Below are 21,387 nucleotides of genomic sequence, written 5' to 3' on the forward strand. Positions count from 1 at the left end.
AAAAAGAGGCTGTTTTACCTTTGCTGGAAATGGAAATTTTGAGGGCTCTGCCGTACTAGGTGTATGAATAGCTGTAAGAGGAGGTGGCCATGAGTGGGTCATTTCCTGGAAAGAGATAGAGAAACGTGGATTAGGGTATTTTTGCTGATACTTGCAGTGAAGTTTTAAGCTTAAGACTCATATCTACCTAAAGTCCTTGTAGGCTGAACTGCAGACCTTAGAGACGGCACCGCAGTGAGAACCCATCCTTGGGATGCAGCATCTGCCCCACAGGGAGCACTTGCCCCCCTCTGCAAGCACGCTCGCATTGCCCAAGCAGCAGCCATCTCAGCACAGCTTGCAGAGCTAAGCGCCTACTGCGTTTGCAGCATTTGGCCTTGGCATTACAGCTCAGGAAATAATAAAAGGAAAAGCAAACAAAACCTGCACAGGAGCAGCTGTGGGCTTTTTCAGAGTGCAGGCTCTGGGCTTGGTGACAGCGCATGTGCGAGCAGAGCAGGGCAGGGCACCATGGGGCAGGGCTGGCTGGGTAGGACCAGCCTCAGTGCCCGTGCTCGGCTGACACTGCTGTCGACGTGAACATCTCTACTGGGCTGTAATTTTGAGGTGCCTGTTTTCGTCAAGGCACAAAAGGTCACAAGTGGCTCCAGTTTCCTTATCAATTAGGAACAGCGTAAAACATGAAAATTTACAGGGATGTGATTCCATCTGGCTACCTTTGGCTCTAGAAGCAGGGATTGGATAAATCTAGGAGGATTTTGTGCAAGAACTGGAAACAGCCTTCAAGTAACCTGTGTAACCATCTGGTCATGTAATTACCACCCTCGTCTTCTTGTTTCTCCCCTTCCACGGCTCAGCTCACTGCTCTCTACACTCTCTAGCTGCGCAATCTTAAAAAAGACAGCAAACCCCTCAATATACTGCTCTAAATCTCTTCAGGCGTGTGTGCACGCTTCCTTTTGGTTGTGTCAGTGTCTCAGAAACATTTAACAGCAGCCCCCTGGCCTAGCCAAGGAGCAGCTCTGGCTGGTTCAGGGGACGTGCCCATCTTCCTCTTGGACTGCATACTTCTCTGCAGCATACCCAAGGACGTGCTTCTGGTGTTTGCAACACCAGGTGATAAAAAAGAAGCAGAGCAGTATTTCCCCCCCACATGTTATTTTAATGCAAGCGAAATGTAAGGAAACACAAGATTTAAGAGCACCTACCTTCAGGATTTCTTCAACGCACTGGACATCACTGGGGAAGGTTTGCTACAACAAAAAAAGAGGAAGAAGTGTGAGTTTGTTTCAGTTTTACCAACTGACACTGGGCAGATAAACTCAGCAAACATTTGCTCACCCCTGGTTCTATAAGCTTCATGGAAACACATTAATTAAAAAAATGCTAGCAAGAAGTAAAAGGCCATCAGAAGGGCAGATAATAACTTGCCTCTACAAAGCTTGCTTTTTTCAGGTATTTAGCAGAAGCTATATTCTAAGAAATTTGAAAAAGAAAGAGTCTTCAAACAGCATCTCCTGAAGAAATTATGTAAAGAGAAACAGAGCTTATTAAACAGTGCTGGGATTCTCCTCATTTTGGGACTTGCCTTCTTACTTCTACGCAGCCATGTGCACTCAGCCAAACAAGAAACTAAACTTAGAGAAGGCAAAGTAGAGGTGGCTTTTAAATAGAGGTTATTGTGCACCTAGAGCTTGAATCCCAGATGTTGAACTCATGTCAGCATCAATTGCCATTAAGAAATTGACATTTAACAAACAGTGCAATCGTGACACACAGGAAGGACAATCGTGACAGTGCAATCGTGAGAGTGTAATCGTGACACTCAGTGCTCGCACATGAAGGACTCTCAACTGTTTTCCATACGCTACACCACAGGGGAAACAGCAGGTGAGGAACCCTTTTGCCCTGCATCCTCATTTGCCTGTGTGCACACAAAGTCCTCGTGGAACAGTACTCATCTGCCAAGGATTTGACTTCTCTTCAGAAAATCATGCACACAGGGCTGCCGCTGACCTTACTCACCCAAGATCAGTGGGAACTGAAATTAAGAGTATTTTGCTTTGCTCTATAGCATCATTCCTCCACCAATGAGGTTAAATGCCAGTCTCCTGTAACTTAACACATTCAGCTGCATAGAAAGTAGCTTACCTTATGCAAAAGGAGGGGGAGAAGCTAAATAAAGTTTAAAAACCGATTAGAGCGTTTATAGCACCTTTGCAGAATCCTCTCCCCATACGTACCAGGGCAGCAGATAATCTGCTGCTTTGACTACGTGATGGGATTTAGGTGTGCCCATTACAAGTCAAACAAAGCAGCTGCTGAAGGGTTCAGCACCTCTCTGGTCCTGAGCTGGAAGGGACTTCAGGATGGCAGCCAGGGTAATTTCCTGCAGCCCCACAAAGGCCCCAGGAGTTCTGCAATGACCTGCTCTGATTTATTTCCAGGTCTCCCCGCCATGAGCCACTCCAAAAACTGCACTGTTTCATGAGCACAGAGCTCTGCACGTGCCCTGAGGCCAGCAGGGCTCAGGCACATTCAAGGGAGGTGAACAGAGACTTGGGGACACAAAGAGCCACACAAAACCAGACCTGAGGCTGCTTGAGCAACCAGCTGATGCACAGAGATGCCGTGCATGCCACGGCCCTTCTGGAGCTCTCTCTGATGCCCTGATTAGCCACACGCTAATGCTAAGAACCAAAACAGAGTCCACGTTTACAGCTACTTCCCATTTAAGCCTATATTTTAACAGAAACATTTACCTTGCCATTTGTTTTTTCCATGTCAACCGCATGGACTTTCACTGTCTGAACATAGCGAAGATCACAAAATCGCATCTGCAGGAAGGGTTTGCTTGAAAACAAGAAGTAGGACAAACCTGGAGCAAAACCTGCTGGAGTGTCCTCACCTCACCTGCGTTGCACAACTGGCTCAGAGCAGGAGGAGACGGTGCACATGGGCAGACAGACTCCTCTACTCATGCTCAAGTCACACCAAGGGACAGCACATTAACTTCGTTTCAGCAGCAGCAGAACACTTCGGGGCAGCTAAAGTCCCCCTTTCCACTCTATAGTTATTCACGAGCTGCACGCACACAGCTTCCAAGAGAAGCCATCCAACAACGGAGACGATGCATGTTTGTAAACAATCTTCTACCAACCCTGATTACGAATACAGAAACATTTTGCAGCGTACTGACAAAAACTGCCAAAATTTGAGCTTGCATTACCTTGTTGCCCAGAACAAACGCAAGCACGACTTTGTGCAGATTTCTCACGACTGTGAGGAACATCAGACACTGAGCAGATTATCCTCCAAGGGTGCCTAAGTGCTCTGCGTCACAAAACAGGCTGAAATGCATCTATCAGGCACAGGCAGCAGTGAGGATCTCAAACCTGGCTTGCTCCATCCATGTTTTTTAGAGGATGTGGCGACACAGCTGCTTTCAGGGAAAGCTGAAGCAGTAACACCTATTAATCTGCTTGTAAAGCATGTAGCAGAACAGCTACGAAGACAGTGCGAACACACATGTGACGAGCATCTCTTAGTGTAGAGCAGGCACCGCTGTCAGCATGCGGTCGGCATGGGTGGCCATAGAACACGTTGTTAAAAGATGTTTCTGTTCTGCTGCAGATGGAGCACATTTGTTCAGCAGACCTCTTGCTTTCAGGCACTTAGCGATGCCCCATAGCGTCTGACGCACGGGAAGCCCTTTCTTCAGATGCCAAAAGATGACTTTTCTCAACTCACAAATTCACAGAATCATCTAGGTTGGAAGAGACCTCCAACATCCCCTAGTCCAACCTCTGACCTAACACTAACAAGTCCTCCACTAAACCATATCCCTAAGCTCTACATCTAAATATCTTTTAAAGACTTCCAGGGATGGTGACTCCACCACCTCCCTGGGCAGCCCATTCCAATGCCTCACAACCCTCTCAGTAAAGAAGTTCTTCCTAACATCCAACCTAAGCCTCCCCTGGCACAACTTTAGCCCATTCCCCCTCGTCCTGTCACCAGGCACGTGGGAGAACAGGCCAACCCCCACCTCGCTACAGCCTCCTTTAAGGTACCTGTAGAGAGCAATAAGGTCGCCCCTGAGCCTCCTCTTCTCCAGGCTGAACAAGCCCAGCTCCCTCAGCCGCTCCTCGTAGGACTTGTTCTCCAGGCCCCTCACCAGCTTCGTCGCCCTTCTCTGGACCCGCTCAAGCACCTCCATGTCCTTCTTGTAGCGAGGGGCCCAAAATTGAACACAGTACTTGAGGTGCGGCCTCACCAGAGCCGAGTACAGGGAGATGATCACTTCCCTAGACCTGCTGGCCTAACTCTGTCTTAGGTAACTCTGTCACCTACGGCTTTATTTTATAGATAGGTTCTTAAACACCCCTTCATAGAGTATCTCCTGAATTTGACATCATTTTCCTATCATGAGTAACTACTGTTACGACACACTAGAAACAGGGGGCAAACAGAAATGAAAATGAGATTAATTAGACAACAATGCTAACAAGGCTATCATGTGTGCAAGATTTTTTTTTTTTTTAAACTTTGTGATTCCTCTCACACAGCCTCATCCAGCAATTAAATATGGCCTGTACAGCAAACATTTTCTATGTCAACCTGGCAGACAACCATTGGCCCTTCTGCTTTTTCTTTCTCTGGTGGCTTTCTCTTTTTGGTGACTCAGCTCCTTGAACCACCTTGCCACAGCACCAGGTGAATATCAGAAGGGGTACAAGCAAGGGGGAAGGACAGCTCATGTTAGCACTCAGCCCACACCTGTAGGGAACAAAATCTTCATTTTACACAATTTCAGTGTTAGGTAAAACCGTGGAATCCAGAGTTGACTACACCTGAGGTCCAAATCTCCTCTGGAAGCACGAAATTCCCAGATTCACCCTGCTCCTGCAGTGCAAAAACTCCGGGGAGCTCCGGTGGAAGAAGTGTTACAGGTCTTGGTGTTCTTCAAACCTGGAGTGCCTCTTTCACTGCATCTCATACTGCATAACGTGAAAGTAACTATTTAAAAAAAAAAAGATGAACTGGCTATTTCAGCTTTTTGGAAAGATATCCTCCCCTGCAATGTATGTTTTGCTACCTGCTCATTTCCTGTTCCCTAGAAAGCATGCAACTAGGTGCCACGACGCTGCATGTTCTTCTCTTGCATGCACTAACCCAGTCCAAAGCATTGTTTTTGCCTCAGTTCTCAAGCACGGATGGGATTTCTTTAACTGTTTGCAGCTCAGCAGATGGGAAACAAAAGCAAGCGATGCCTTAGAAGCGCGGGACACGCTTAGGAAACTCACCGCCCTCAGGAGCTCTCTGAGGCATAAAACCACACTGGTTTCCCCCCTGCACGTTTTATCAGCACCTGCCCCTCCGATACTCAACCAAAAAAAAAGGAAAAAAAAGAAAAAATGAGAGCCTGCAAACCACAGGAGAACTGACTGCACATGGGAACCTGTGGCACTGATGAAGAGCTAATAAAAGCAACAAAGCTGCACCAAAGAAAAGCGGTGCAGGAAGGTAGATTTTCCTCTGATTTCTTTCAAGTTCTCAGATCGTAAGGTTTGGGTTGGTTGGTTGGTTTTCTTTTGTGTTGCTTTTGTTTGTTTTTCTCTAAGTATTGGAAATTTGAAACGGAAAAATATGGAATCTGACCTAAAACTTGCTGAGCTGATTAAGTCTTTATGCTCTTTCCTATGAGCTGTGGTAAGTCAGTAACAAATCAGACTGTGCAGACAGACTTAGAAACAAGCAGGAGTTTAAGAATACAACCACCCCTTCCCTGACTTCAGGGTGGGAATATTTGTGTAAATTTAGGTTTTCCCTAATGCTATTTCTCTAGTAAGCTCGTTTATTTCATTAACTTAGAGTCAAACAGGAGCTGGTATTATCTAACGTGAAATCTTTGTTGATGTGATTTGTTTAAAGCCTCGAATTTGACCCAGTTAAATATATCCCTAACGACTGGCTCCAAACATGACAGCCGCAGGTTTTAAACACCATTTTGTTATGGGCATATTGCCCTGGGTTTCATTACCACTGTAAAATAACATACAGACAGTATCTGCCAGCGGGGTCCCTGTAACAGCAGCTTGAATGCTCTAGGAAATTCGGGGAAGTGCTGTCAGAGGCAGGCAATGCCACAAGAAGGCAAGGCAGTTTTCTCTGCAGGTTGCCCGGGACCAGGATTAATTTTCACAGCGGGTGAAGAATTACCACAAGACTCATCGTTTTTGAGGACGGAAGGAAGCTCGCTCGAGTTCAGCAAAAATAGGACAACCACAACGAAAAAGGTACAAGAAGAAATGGAGAGGAAACTGAAACAGAAAACCAATTTTATAAGCAGCTGCTTCTTGACAAGGAAAAAGCCTCTGGTTCATATTTCTTTGTCTGAAGGAGCACAGTGCTTTGTGCAGATACATTTTAATAAAGGACCTTCCAAAATCATGAGCTGCTGGAAGGAAGTCCTGCAGCCCTATTAGCCCTGCCCTAACAATACTATGGCTGAAACCCAAATAAACAAAACATCAAAAGTAAGCGCGGCAGCAGAGCCTGAGTACAGCCATGCAGACCAGAACTCCAGCCAAGGCTGATGATTTCATTAGTTAATTAGTGTCCCCTTGACGTCTCCAGAAGGAAAACAAGGTGTCTTTCAGTGTAAGTGTTGACGGTATGGAAACCACTTGTACAGGAGCTGCAAGTCATGACGGAGTATTTTTCCCTTCCAATCCCCCCTTGCTGCAATTGATGCCATTAGATACTTGTTACACTATTTTGAGTAGCCTGGCTCCAGCAAAATGTTGCTCGCTGCAGGTGATGGAGATAAAGCTGAGCAAGCTGGAGGTCTTTAAAAGAAGTTTAGATGTAGAGCTCAGTGGTATGGTTTAGTGGAGGACTGATTAGTGTTAGGTCAGAGGTTGGACTGGGGGACCTTGGAGGTCTCTTCCAACCTAGATGATTCTGTGAAAACAGAACTCGGACCAGAGGCAGTTTGTTTTTGACAGTATTTGTCAGATGAGTAAACGAGGCAAATCTGCACATGTGCTCTGTTGGCATGTGTTGTAACTGAGTAAGGAGCATGAGTTCAGAAACTCAAATGATGGGCTACGTATTCCCAAGGTTTTGAATTTCTCAGTAGCTTGAGCTTTACTTGCTAACAGGATATAACTGTTTAAGAGTCCACATTTTGGTCAAAGTCAGCAGGAATTATGCTCTTAAAAGCAAACACATCTTTGCTGTCAGCTCCAGACAGCATTTGACAGCAAATTCTGATCTTCACTTGAGTTCAGCAAAGGCACAACAGCAGTAATGATATTTGTTAAAACCATCAAGGGAACAGATGAGCAGACAGGTTTCACCTCTCTCTTTACATGAGCAGATCTCTTCACTGAGAAACAGCCTAGGTACTATTTTTAAAACTCAGGGAAAAAAAAATAATTAAGGAATATTTTCAAGTGCTTCCAAACCAAGGGACTCAACCTGTGGGAAAGAAATAGCAGGATATCCTTTTGCTTGTCGAGGCAACTTTCGCCATTGTTTTACAAGTGACCCGAATGCAAACAGCGCGTTTCTACGCTGTATGTTTTGGAGTCGAGAGAGAAGAGCGCCTTATTGTCGGTAACACGACTTGAAGTCACGTACGCTGAGAGGAAAGGTCGTCTCCCTGAGAGGAATATTAGACACACGTCCCAGAAAGCTCCCCAGCCTTGCAACAGAAGGCTTGAAACCTGTCCTGTCGGCGACTTCACCCCCTCCTCTGCACATAGCTTTGTGCACTCAGCAGCGCGCCTGCCCAGGAGGTACAGGGGTGTCCTCCCCACCTCCAGAACCTTTCCAGGCAGGACAGGAGGCTGCTGGGTGCATCGGCAGCACAGTGAGGCCAGAAACCGAAGCTGAGAAGACAGGAAAAAGGCAGCTGTTTGCTCCTGTCCCCTCCCATCTACTCTGGAGGGGGGAAGCAGCTTCTCTGCTTATTTGAAACACTCAGACTGCCTTGTAACGAAAACTCCGCCGAGGAGAGATGGCTGCAGCATGGATCACCAAGACACCAGCCAAATTCTGCCGAAGGAAAAGTTTTTTGTGTCTTTCCCTGCAGCAACTTTAGTGGACAGCAAACGATGAGACTTACTTGCAGCCCTGGAATATATTCCTCTTGACCAGACAGACAGATCACACGGCACAGAATATATTCCTTCCGCATGCCCAGCCAGTGGGGCACAGCTGAGGACCGACAAGCTACAGGAGAACCTTTAGCACTGTGCCTCCTTCAAGGGAAAACATTCAAGCTGCAAAAACACACCTTCCACCTTGAACAGATGGCATCCAACCCAGCCTGAGCTACAGTGTAGTCTGAACTGCAAGGAGCGGACAGGCTGGCAAAAGAAACCCAAAGATGCCTTTTCAAAGGAGGTGAAGGCTGGAAGTCTTCAAATTTGACTCAGCTTTGTCTCCCGCGAAGTCGGTTTGCCCCGTTTTCCCAACCCCATAGCATTCCTCGCAAACCACTGCCATTCAAAATGCAGCGCACTGAGGGCACATCATAAAAATCCCGGGTTCTTACGCAAGGGAAAAAAATGCTCTTCAAGTAGCGAGCATCTTGAACTACAGGCTTTGAAAGAAATATATGTGCAGTGCTAACACGGCATCATTCCACACATTGTTTGCTTTACAATAGACTCTTGAAATGTGCAGCCACCAAGCCAGTGTTTTCATGCTAGGGACACAGAAAATACTTGTAAATACAGACAGCGATCAGCTTAAAAATCATTGCAAAGCACTTACTCAAAATACACCTACATGGGTTTGATCTCTAAACTTGAGGAATTGCTCCTTTTTTTGTTGTTGTTTATCAAATTCAACATGCATTAAAACAAATATTTGAGTTTAGGTTCTGATTCCAGAGGGAAGCTCTCTTGTAGAAGCCCTGCTGATAGGGACACCTAGCTCTCTAAACATCTCTCAAGGTAAAGGAGCAGCATTGCTGTGTTGTCCCTATCCACTCTAAATTAAAGCAGCCAAAGAAGAATAATGATCCTCTGAAAACGTGAAATACCCACCAGAGTTTTTCTAAAACTGAATGCTGCCCATATTTTTCTTTTGGCTTAACGAAGCTTAACAAGCAAGTCAAGAACACGTTTCTGGCTGTAGCAGTATCTGAGCTACTCAGCCTTTATGAGAGCAAAGCGCACGCCCGGACCAGCCACCCAAGCCCAAATATCTGCGAGAGGAAGCTTGGGTGAAGTTTCACCATTTGCTAATTCTGCAGCTGACCAACAGGCTAACAATCAGCCGCTTTCCTTAGCAGCCAAGGCAAACATCAGGCTGGCCCTTCCCTCCTGCGATTCAGGAAGAGCTCCATGCTAGGAACTGGCAGGAAGGGATTAATAAATACAGGAGCCTGGAGAAGCAAGCCTCACAAGTGGCAATGCCTTCTGCTAAGCCAAGCTGGCCATGGGGCAGGAGACGCCTCCTTTGCAGCATCAAGCTCTTTTAGGGTTTGAAGGGCAAGGCGGCTGCAGGCTGTCCTCTGTGTGGCTGGGGATGTGCAAAGGTGGCCGGGCTGAGGGCAGAGCCTGGCTGGGAAACCCAGCCGGCCCTTTTGCTTGGAGCAGGATGGAGATGTCACCTCATCGGGCAGTATCTGCCACACTTGGCTGCATATGAAAAAAGCACCTTGATGTCTGAGGACATTCATAAATGTCTGACCAAATGCAGAGATAAAATGGAAACCTGCTAACGTGGTATAGAAAGTGAAATGAGTAAGCTGGAAAGCAGAAGATGGAAAAGGCAGGAACATCACCTTTTCCAGCTGGGAGTTAAAATATTCTGCTGCTAAGAACAGTAAGATACAACTTAATTGTCAAGGTATCATCAGTAAGATGAAGAAAACTAGCAGCTCCAGCTTGGGAAGGCGGGGAGGAAATACTAAAAATGATTCAGGCAGCGACATCAGTAGACATCAGTCAAAATGAACCACGAGACCTGAAACTTTGACCCCTCACAGAGGCAAAAAAAAAGAGAGGCACAACCGCCAGCAGCCGGCCTGTGCTGAGCAGGACATCAGGGCAAGAACAGCTTTCTGAATGCTCCTTCCAAACCAACACACTGATAGAGTCAGGGGACGGCCAGGAAGAGCGCAGCCCCCGCTGCCTGCCTTCCCAGCACCACTTGGCCATGCAGGAGAGCAGCCAGACACAGGGTTTTCCAGCTGGCCATGGCTACGAGCCCCTCTGCCCTTCCTTCGGGGGCTCCAGGAGCTGCTGCCAGCCCGCCCCGAGGTCCCTGTGGCCAGTGCCGGGCGTCGCGTGGCACGCTTACCTGTGAACATCTGGTAGGGCCTTCCCGCATGGCAAGGGAGATGTCCTGGCTTCGTGCATCCCCTCGCTGGCCCTACTCGATGTCACAGTGCCTTTTGTGCTGGCGGCGGCCCTGGCAGGAGAGAACTTTTCTTCTCTTCCCTCGCGCCGAGCCACAAGAAGCCGCGAGCGCTCCCAGGCAGAACTCCCTTGGCTCCTCTCCGAAAAACGCTCTCTCAAGCACACGGTTGCTTAGCAATACTCGCCTTCCCCCTGTACGGTTCAAATTGGCAACATCTGTCCCTTTGGCACTCTCCACTCACGCAAGAAACGGTGCGGAGAGCTTTAAGATCTCCAGGCAGGTTGGCCGAAGAGGTTTCGCGTGAGCTGCCGCAGCTGCTTGGGCGCTGTTCTGCTGGTTTATTTCCAGCCTGGATGAAATGTGCTGCTTCTTCCAGAGAAGAGGCACACAAGGGAAAAAAATGTCTTTTGCATCCGGTGGGACTCACCTATTAAATCAAATACAACAAGTAGCTTTTGCTGTTTGTGTAATTACTTCTGCGTGCTTTGGCTTGGTTTAAAAACAACACAAAAAACCAGCCTGCCGTGTGGATCCCTGTCCACTGGGATCGGGCTCAATTCCTCCTAAGGATATGCACACGCATCAGGAGAGAGAAAACAAGGGAATCCAGGAGTTGTTTGGGTACTCAGAGGCACAGAAGCTGTGTGCAGCCCTGACCCCGTGCCCTGCTCACCTCTCCTGAAGCTGCCCGAGGAGCACAGGGCAGGATCCATGCCTCTGGATGGAGCTGCGACAGAGCTGGGGAGCCCAGACACATGAGGGGATAAAAACAACAAAAGCAGTGCAAGATCAGAAAGGGATCCACCCGCTCTCATCTCTGAGAGCCTCAGAGGGCCACGGGGAAGACCCAGGTGCAAGGCTCCTTGTTCAAGGGTTGGTGCTCACCCCTCGTGACATCCAGGGCTAGTGGTGGCTGGAGGAGACTGAAAAACCCGTGCCACAAATGCAGCCCTTGCACCTCCCTGGCATGCGTCGGGGGGAAAGTGGGTAGGGCAGAAAACAGTGGAGAAACCCAGTGCAAGCTTGGTGAGGCACGGGGGAGAGAAGGAAGCGAGCAGAAGGCAGCCTGACATACCCAACCAGCTGCTCATCCTTTTTTTTTTTTTTTTTTTGCCTCTTCCATCTTGCTTTAGCAGAGAGTAACATGCTGCCACTGCAAGGATCCGCTGAAGCGTGAAGTTTTCCCTACGGGTTTCTGAAATATGCCCCAACCACAGCAGCCTGGGTCGCAGAGGATAGATGAAGTCAGCCGTGTCCAAGAGAGAAGAAAAATCTTTTTCCAACCCCGAAAGAATTATTAAATAAATCACAAATTAAAGACACCTTGGCCATAGCTCACAATTAAACATCTTCTAGGTCAGAAACGAGCCAGCTCTCAGCTTTTCATTTTAACAAGCTTACCACCCCAGGCGGAAAGAGCAAGAAAATCATCTGCCAGTGGCTGCCTAACACGGAGTGCACCATGGATGGTCTAAGCAGGGGGATTTTTTTTTCTTCCAAGAAGCACATTTAAAATAAATCAAGACTTTTTGTACCCCCACACTCAGAGGCCTTACAAAACTGCAGGATGATGGAGGCCAGGCACCAGGCAGAGCAGCAGCTGAGGCCAGCACCATCACTCCTCCGGGGCAGATCTCTGCCCTGCTTGGGAAGGCAGCTGCTGGGGGCTGCCTTTGCTTTGCAGCCCCTGCCACCAGCGCTGGCTTGCAATTTGCCTGGTTGGAAGGCTTGGCTGCCATCCGCTGCCAGCCCTCCTCAGGCTTTGTGCATCACCTTTTTCTTTAAAAATATATATATTTTTTTATTACTCAGAACATTGGGCAGTCACAATCACAGTAGCAGCTCCTGCTGTACTAACCACAGCGAATTTCTTATAGAATTTCTCTTAACCACAGTTGCAGGATATGCATTTCACTGCTTAATGCACAGCCATTGACTTAAAATGGGTTATCAATGAAAAAAAGCAGCTATTCAGATACGCAGCATTTAACGAGCACTAACTTCGTGCTGCACAACAAGCAATGGTAATTAAAAACGGAAATGCTCTCACGTTCTTCCCAAGTTCAGCTTCTTGGCTCCTGACTTGGCAAACCACAGAGGACCATGGGTTTCCAGTTGTTTTTGCTTTTTCCCCCCTTTTTTAAGCAGCACTCCTTTATGCAAGGCAAAGGTCTACACGCTGTGTTGGAATCACAGCTGATTCCAGCCAGGGTGGCTGATCTCAAGCCCTTCACAGGCAGATCAGCACACTGGCAAACCTCAATTCCCCACCACGGTGGCAATGAATACACTGTGCTAGCTCGCTTCAGCACAAGTTTGTCACAGTCCGGAGAGAAAGTGAGGGCAATTCCCCTGATATTCGGTATTCTGCCTAAGAGCCAAGGCCAGATCTTGGATCCGAGTGAACAAGCAAGGATCTCTGATCTGAAGAGCCTTGCAGCTGGGAACTGGGAGCTGAATGTGACCGGAGTGCACCTTCACCAAGCGTAAGAAGAAGATGAACAAGCACTGCTGATTTATGACCTCTGCAGTCTGGCACACGAGCTTTGAACATCAGCGCCTGGTTCAGCTGCAGTAACAATACAAGATGTCCTTTTGGCTTCTGAACCAAACACCTGCCTCCTTGCCCTGCATAACCTCACCCTCCAGCTCTTCCAGAGCATTCTTTGTACTCAGGACCTTAAGTAAACATTAAAAAAACAGCAGTAAAAACTGTCATTAATGTTTGATCTGCTTGTTTTGCAGTCACGCACCAACAAAAAGACAAATTTACACAATCCTGGCGAAGCAAGGAAACCCATCCCAAGCCACATTTGACACTTCTGACCACGAAGAGGGCAGCAGGGGAGACACATAACTAACAACCTGTAGCTTCTCTCCTGGTGCGAAGCAAAAAACAAACACACAAAATCAAGGAGAGTCAAAAAAGGGAAAGGAAATCAATCTCCCCCCCCCATTTAACAAACGTTAAGTTAATATACAGTTGGTGGAAAGATGAGAATAGCACCTTAATCCAGGATTAAAACAATACATTTCTTTCTAGTTTGCAGGGCTCAACTGTCCGGCCACTTCTGTCAGTGGAAGAGTTCAGTTGCCATGGAAAGAAGTCACTGAACACCTATAACGGATTTTTTATTTGTCATCTAAATGTCTCGCTAGGTATGTAGTCACTACTAGATGCTATACCACGCTCACATTTTAACTGGTGACTGATGTGTGCTGTGGTGAACAGGGCTCAACGACAGCAATCCCACTGGGAAAGCTGAGATCTTTCTGTGTATCTGTGCCTCAAGGATAATGAAGTACTACCAGAAAGACTTACCATGCCTTTAAGTGTTTTTGTTTTAAACATTGTTTGTTTGTTAAACTAGTTCCTTCCCAATTTACTTCCCAGTTTGTAGGTGAAAGAGGTGGGTCCCGTGATGCTTCATCACAGGAGATAAAGCAGCTACCTGCTAACGTTAATAAAGCTGCGAGGAAAACAAAGCCAAATCTCTTAGACAACGTGCCCTGAATAAAGTTTTGGGATTTATAAACGCTCTCTCTCAAACCAGCCTGATTCTGGGCCCTGCTGTCAAGCCAATTCTCTTCCAGGCATCTCCTTCTTTGCAAGTGGAGGCAGTAGGAGCATTTCTGGTAGTGCTGCAGCTCTCCCGAAGAGATGGAAAGAGACTGGTTTTAAAAGCATCTCTGTTTAAGAGCTGTGAAGAGGTAAAACTTGGCACATTTAGAGAACGGATATGTTTAAGCTTCACACATGATGTATTTTTTATTTTGTTATTTTTATTTTTTTTTAAGTCTTCTCACAATAAATTTGGACAGCTGCCTTGAAGAGAAAGGGATAAAGTTTGAAAGCAAAGTTTTTTATTTGGAAGAGAGGGGAAAGACTGTTCAGCTTCTGTATATGAATGCACAGTGAGTCACCACAGTTATCTGCTGTGGATTCATTCATTTGACAGCGAATCTGCTCGGCTATTCAGACTGGAAGGCTTAACTCATCCCTGCTGCCATGAGCAGAAGCTGTTGATAATGAATTCACAGCTGCAGGTGACACACGCCTTCAAAATTCAACTAACCACAAACCACGTGGTCAAAGAAATGGCCTTCCTAAATGATGTCAGGGGAGATCACAGGAAAAACTGTACTCTGCATGTGGCTGTTCAGCACAATTGGGGCTGAAGGGGATAAAGAAGAAGTGTAAAACCAGGCTTCGAGTTGCTGGGAGGAAGGGGGAAGAACAGCAGTGTTTCTTGCTGCCACGCTTCACCAAAATCATACAAGGGCCAACCTCTGGCTGAAAGATCCCCTGATTTACCTTCCCAAGATCCTACCTGCCCATAAGACACCTTGCTGTTCCCTGGAAGCAAGCCAGCCCACCGCTCCCCAAGCCACTTATATTGCACATTCAGCACACAGACTTGTCCAGCTGTGCCATCGTACCCTTTTCCCTCTTCACTCTCCAGGCTTTACATTGAAAAACTGTGTCATTAATGACAAAAAAAAAAACACACACATACACACACAAAAAAAAGTAAACCGAAACTCAAACAGGCAGAAAATGGTCACAGATTTTCTACTAGAGCTTATTGTAGTCATTATTCCAAATGCCCGTGCACAGAAAACAGTCAGCAGAGGTCACAGCCTACCCCACGGGAGGGTTATTCAGCACATTTACTCAAGGGGTCATCTATCAACTTCTCAGTTGTCCAACCATATAAATGAAATCAGGGTTTTGGCTTGTGCAGAATCGTTTTCTACATTAGCTTTGATTCCCTTTTTACTATATTCTTACCCTGCCACAGACGGAATAGCACTCCCGCCCGAGCACCGCCACTGCACAGCTCTGGCAGCTGTAGGATTTGGGATACGCATTTAGAATCAAAGCCACGTGCTTAATGGAAAGCGAGCAGAGAGGTTTCATTCAGCAGACAGCATCGTGGCTAGCACTGCCCTGTCTGAGCTCAGATTCAAACAGACACATCCACACACATGATAATACAAAGCATGGGGATGTGAAAAAAGATAAGACAAAAACAGTAATGGAACCAGAGCTGGGAGAGAGCAGGGAAGTCTCTTTTCTGACAAGTAAGAACTCTTTCTCAACAGAAAAGACAACACCAAGACAAAACTCAGGCTTTACGAAGACAGCTTTAAAACCAGAAACGCCCTTTATCTTTGGGGTAATGAAGAATGGGTAGTGAAGAAGCTAAGACCCCGTGCGTTGCTTTATTCCTCCCCCAGGAGTAAAATATCTGGTCGAGCAAATAATAAAATCCAGACCTCACTGCTCTGTCCTTTTTGAGTTATGACGTGCAATGCCCAATCTACTTGGAAGCAAATGCTGTCTCTCAGCATGAAACTATTTTCACAACTTCTTGACAATGTCATTTTGCCAGCTTCCCCTCATTTTCCACAAGAAATTGCCTACGGCTACTTGCAGCTGATGAAAACATCCCCCAACACTCTTTTCCATGAAAAGCAGACCGCGCCCGTCCTACCCCTTTTTGTTACAAATGCAAAATACAACTTGAAAAGCATCGCTGCAGGTCAGCACTGTGGGTTCCTACACGCTGTAACACACAGGCATGGTGAAGCGTCCCAAAACACGTGCAACAATATTGCTCCTGCTCTCAAAGTGCTGCAAAGGGCGGGCTGCGAGCCACTTGACCCTACAGCGTGTCTCAGAACCCCAAGACTTGTCTGCCACCCCATGTGACACGTCAGATAGGTGGCCTTGGGGTAGGCACAACCAGACGGAGTACAATGAGGGATCTTGGTGTCTCTAAATGATTACAACGGAAAGGGGAAGCACCCCCTGGTTAAGAAGCGACTGATTCCAGCCACTCCGTCCCTGAAAGTCTCCCCCACAGCCTCATAAACAACATACCCCAGTGACATCACGGCAGGGCCCAAACGTAGGTGCGAGATGCCTTCTAACACTGTCAGAAAAGCAGTTCAAACCACTCTGACAGCTGCTCTGGGCTTTTTCTCTGAAGCCAAAGCTAGAACAGACTAGTCTAATCCTGCTCAAGTGTGCCAGTCTCTAGCACACACCGCATATAATCTCCAAACATCTGAACTTGCAGAGAAAGCTACACCAAATATCTGTATCCTCAGATGTTTTCCCCTGCTGGCCCGAGTGGCAGTGCTACCTGTAATCGCACGCTCCATGCCCAACCTTGCTGCAACCTATTGCAACGTTGCAGCCTGGAAAACACCAATTCACGACAACAACTGCAAGGGGAGAGTACACAATAAAACGGCATCTCAGGACTGAAATCTAACTGCAGATCTTCTAGGCCATAGACATGATCGAGGTGCAGATGAAGAAGCGTTTGGCTCTCAAGAAAATGACACGTACTAGGAAGGAGCTGTTCCTGGATGCGCATGAATAACTGCACATTTACATGCAGCAGATCTTGGTCTTTGGCCCAGCTGCCATCTTTCCACTGCAAAAACCGCAGCTTCCCATCCTATGCCTGTTGGGACATCCCACTTTCTCACTCCTTGGGAGAGAAAGAACAAGAGCTAGAACAAAGGTATGCTCAAACATGCACTCCAGGCCGCTCTGTGCTGCTAAGAACAAGCAAAGAGCAGACTTGTTTTCATTTTTCTCCTGGCTGGGACCTCCTTTGCTTGTATGCCAGATATTACAGAACTTCTGGGCTCTTATCATTGAGATGTCCTCCTCTGTGCTAAGATTTAATTAAACCTTCAAAACGTGCTCAAAAGGGATGTGAAGAAGGAGAAAACAGAATGGTGATGTGTTTTCTGAGGACACTAGGCTAAATTTTTCTGGCAGAAATCTACATCATGTTTCCTCTTCATCACATTCTTGCCTGACGCACTACGATGAGATCTTGCAGACTGCCTTTGGTGAACTCTGGGGTGCTCAGAGTCACTTACCACAGCACCCCAAAAACCTGAGCCTATGGGGTGACCGAAGAAATCACCAGACGATCAGCTGTCCCAATATTCTGCCAGTTTTTGGGGCCTCTACCCCCCAGCACAGAGATACAGCGATAGAAAGCAGCCTCTCTAACCACAAAACCGTCAGTGCTGCCAGTGGCCAACAGAACAGCAACTGTTCTTCAGTGACCTGCTCTCCCACGGCTTAAAACACCCCGCCAGCCAAGCCCTCCGACCACTGCACTCACCTCAATGGGCTCAGCAGGGATTTTCAGCTTGGATAACTTGGCTTTGGCGTTGGCCTTCAGATCTGAGATCTTCTCGTACGGTTCTGTATGGTACTCCTCTGGGAGAGGCTTGAGCTCCGGGGATTCTACTGGGGCCTGATCTTGGCCATCCATCGGCCTGACGTAGGCGGTTGGTTTCTGCTGCATTGCACTGGTTTTTGATGGCAAAGGTGGGGGAAAGGTCTGCGAGGAAGGCTGAGTGGTGCCAGCCAAGTTAACGGCTGAGCTGTCCCGACTTTCATTCTCCTGTGAGCCTGCCACTAGGTCCTGAGGTGATTTCGTTTGAGTGTAGGTCGGCCCATGACTTTTGCTGCTGTTCTGTGACCTGGAATTAACATGCTGGCTGGAATGTAGAGGTGACAGGGGCGTCACTGGAGTAGACAAAGGTGACAGCAATGGAGAAAGCTGCAGAAGGGAGGCCTGCAGTTCGGTAGCACGACCCTCACCAACAGCGCGCCTCTCGGTTTTCTTGTGGCGAGAACCTGTGTGACCTTCCTGCCCGCCATGACCGTGTTCTTGACCTTGGCTCCGGCCGCTGGACAAGCTGTGACTCTTGGCGTGCAAACCTGACGCTGGTTCTGCTCGTGATTGTGCCTTTGGGTAGTGAACGGAGTGGCTTGGAGGGGGGGGAGCTACAACCGGAGGTCCCATGTGTGGATGGCGGCTCGCATGGTGGAATGCAGATGGTGCATGGCTGGTCTTTTCAGGGAAGAACGGGCGATCAGGCTTTCCTTGAGGGATCAGAGGAGCGATGCTTTTTGGTATTCCTATGAGATTCTGATGGCACCTGGCGCTGATAAGCTCCTTGACCTCCTCATAATTGCCCAGCATGTTCTGAATACGGCTTGACAACTCATCCTCTTTGTTAGTCTAAAACAGAAGCACAGAAAGTGGGAAATTTAAAAAGCACAGAAAAAAAACCACAACCCCAGAGATCCAGCTCGAGAAGAGACACCCTTCAGGATCTTATTTTAACCGCCACGCATCACAGCTTCAGTTAGGCACGCTCATTTTGTTTCTGCAGGCAGTCTCTCCTAAGAGAATCAGACTGCTCGTAGCAGCTTCCAGGCTACAGGAGGCCCCCGAAAGAAGCTGCCCACCCCAAAGGCCGAGCTGCGCACTGCCACCTGCAGAGCTGTATGAACACACACTGCTGATTTAAGTGAAGCAGATGAGATGTTACTTTTGTTAATATTGTACTCAAGCCAACCATACTTTGCGCAGAGGCCGTGGCTCTGCTCTGCTGCCCCAACCCTCCTTTCTCCTCGCCCTCCACCACACGGCCCAACCATTACCTTGTAGGGCTCGGCAAAGAGCGGGGCGTTCTCACTGAACTTGTCTCTCTCCTGCAGAGCCTCCTGATTCCGCCTCTCTCGCTCTCGAATACGCAGCAGGTTTCTGTCCTCATTGTACAAGCTTCAGGAAAGAGAGAATAAAGGGTGGTTCACATTTCACGAGCAACACTGTCAACAGACATCTCCGCGCAGAACCCTTGGTTTTCAGACAGCTGTATAACACATAGCCATATTTAAAGAGAAGGTCTCAGGAATTTGGAAAATACCAGGCCCAAACCCTTCCTGAGCCACAAACACACAGTCCTTGCTCCACCAGCCCTATATCCAAACAGCAATAAAGCCGTCTTGTATGCACAGTGGGAAGACTTCATGGAAAACCAGACGCTGTAAGCCAATGCTCCTCTGTGAAAAACTACTGCAAAACAAGGAAATCCATCGCTCAAATATTTCTGAACATTTAGAAAGAAAAGCCATGCCAGTGTAGCGTGTGGACGCAGGTATTTCAACCCTCCTTCACCACTGTGCAGCCCACTGCATGCATGCAGATCCTCTGCTACTTTTAGTTTGGCTCTGAAGCATCCCGGTGTGGAAGGGACGAGCCACATCTCACCCACGAGCAATGCCTTCTCAGCTATCACACACACACAGCCACCTACTGAAGGTTTAACTCGCCCTAGAGGAGCAGAGGATCTGCTCCAAGAGTTAGCCAAGAGGTCTGACGACTGCACAGGGGTATTCCTGACTCTGTGCAAATCTGGAAGAGGATGCTGCCTGGTGGCAAATTTCCATACATGGAACTGCAGCAAGGATGTATTTGTGCCACTGAGGCAGAAAAACACATTCAGGGGTCAGAAGACACACATTTAAAATAGTTTCCAACTTTTGCTAGCGCTGAATGGTTTCCAAACATAGCAAACCAGAAGTTTCCATCTCCTATGCTTCCAATTACTAGGTAGGCCACTTCTGAAAACAATGCAAGAAATTAAAATAATAAAAAGGACCCACAGACCACCGGTTTGGTAAATACTCTCAACCCGTCTGTTAAAAACAATATGCAAGAGAAACATTTCCTCTGTGCATCTGATGTCATCTTGCACATGAAAAATGTCCGATCTATAAGCAGTTTGCTGGTCAGCTGCCCTGTGTGTGCACACTGGGAAACCTCTGTCCAGCCAGATGTGAGAGAGATCGACTGCAGAATAAAAGAATTAGGGCAAATTAGACAAAATCTTGGCTGCATCCACTCCCTGAAACCGTGTGTATGTGAGAGAGTTCTTAAATGAGTGCATTTCATGTTGACAGTATTTTCTAAACATTTCTGTCCGAGTTATCTGGAAAATTTTTCTTGAATGAAACATCATTTTCCAAACATTCCAGGAAGTAAGAAGTGATTCCGTAAATATCCTTTATATAACTCTAAAAAATATTCCCTTCAGAGCAAGCACGAAAAAGCCCTCAAACATCTTTTTAACTGCTAAGAAGTTGGCTGCTAGCACCAAGCAATCCCCTGACACTTCCCTTGTACACAGCTGTGAGATTACAGCCCCATTCCAGGCACGCTGATGCCAACCAGAGGATAAACTTGTTGCTAGATGAGTGAGATTTAACGTGGACCAGATCCTTTCCCCCCTTGAGCCCTGTCCCATTTCCCAGGTGGCCGCAGAAGCCAACAAAAGCAGAGCAGGGTGGCAGCCCTTGGTGGCAGCCTTCACTTCTTCTTTTCCTGTCTCCTTGCCCTACAGTCGTCCCTTTCCCTGAGCAGACTGCATGGCTCCCTTGCAGGCAGCTCTCCTGACCCCTGTTTGGGCTCATTTCCTCCCTCACTGTGACCACGTGCTGGGCTCCAGCTCTGCTCCCAGCCTTGACTTCTGCCCACCGAAGCCAGCACCGAGTCTATATTAGAAGCTAACAGCAGCATTCAGTTCAGTGCCAGAGATACAACGGGAGCATGCACGCAGAGCCAACTCCTCGTGGTGCCCCGAGTCCTCCCCCAGCCACACAAGTGGCAAGAAACACGAGACAGCCTGCAGCTAAAATTAACTCTTCCTCCTGGCCATCCCAGGAGACAGCATTTGCTACTACAAACAAACCTGGGAGTGTTTACACACAACACAGTTTGCTTTTTCTGGTCACATGCCACATATTTTTTTTTTTCATTACACACACCTCTGAGGGAAAGCAGAAGACACACCTTTTGGACATAGTCCCAATACAGGCTGCAAATGACTTCCTAAAACACATTTCTCCACCATTTCCTTTTGCTATCAGTTGTTTGCTAGCAGTCAAGTTTTCCCCTGGCAGTGCTTAGGCCGTTGTTTCCATTGCTCTGTGGGCAGGAGGACACGTGAGAAATTAGTGGACACAAAGGGGATCTACTTTTTGCAATGTGACAAAGAGTAAAAAGAGCAAAGCTCCTTCTCCTCCTTTGTGTTTTTGGATACACATATGCATTTTGGCCTGCACGGCACTGACAACACCTCAGGCTGCCTCAATGCACACCGCGGATACCAAGC

General features: G+C 47.5%; 1 protein-coding gene across 6 annotated transcripts in view; it reads right to left on the reverse strand.

Annotated features, from left to right (window-relative positions):
* The window catches only part of AFF1 (ALF transcription elongation factor 1), a 73,660-nt gene that overhangs the window by 25,486 nt on the left and 26,787 nt on the right, over positions 1-21,387 (reverse strand). For all 6 annotated transcript variants that reach the window (XM_068680512.1, XM_068680513.1, XM_068680510.1 and 3 more), the window contains exons 2-5: positions 18,875-18,995; positions 17,541-18,449; positions 1,209-1,253; positions 19-105 (exon numbers count right to left, since the gene is read on the reverse strand). In XM_068680512.1, coding sequence (XP_068536613.1) covers positions 19-105; positions 1,209-1,253; positions 17,541-18,449; positions 18,875-18,995 — 1,162 coding nt within the window. The remainder of the gene's footprint in view (positions 1-18; positions 106-1,208; positions 1,254-17,540; positions 18,450-18,874; positions 18,996-21,387) is intronic.

This window comes from Anas acuta, chromosome 4 (genome assembly GCF_963932015.1).
Source record: "Anas acuta chromosome 4, bAnaAcu1.1, whole genome shotgun sequence".
NCBI classification, from domain to species: domain Eukaryota; kingdom Metazoa; phylum Chordata; class Aves; order Anseriformes; family Anatidae; genus Anas; species Anas acuta.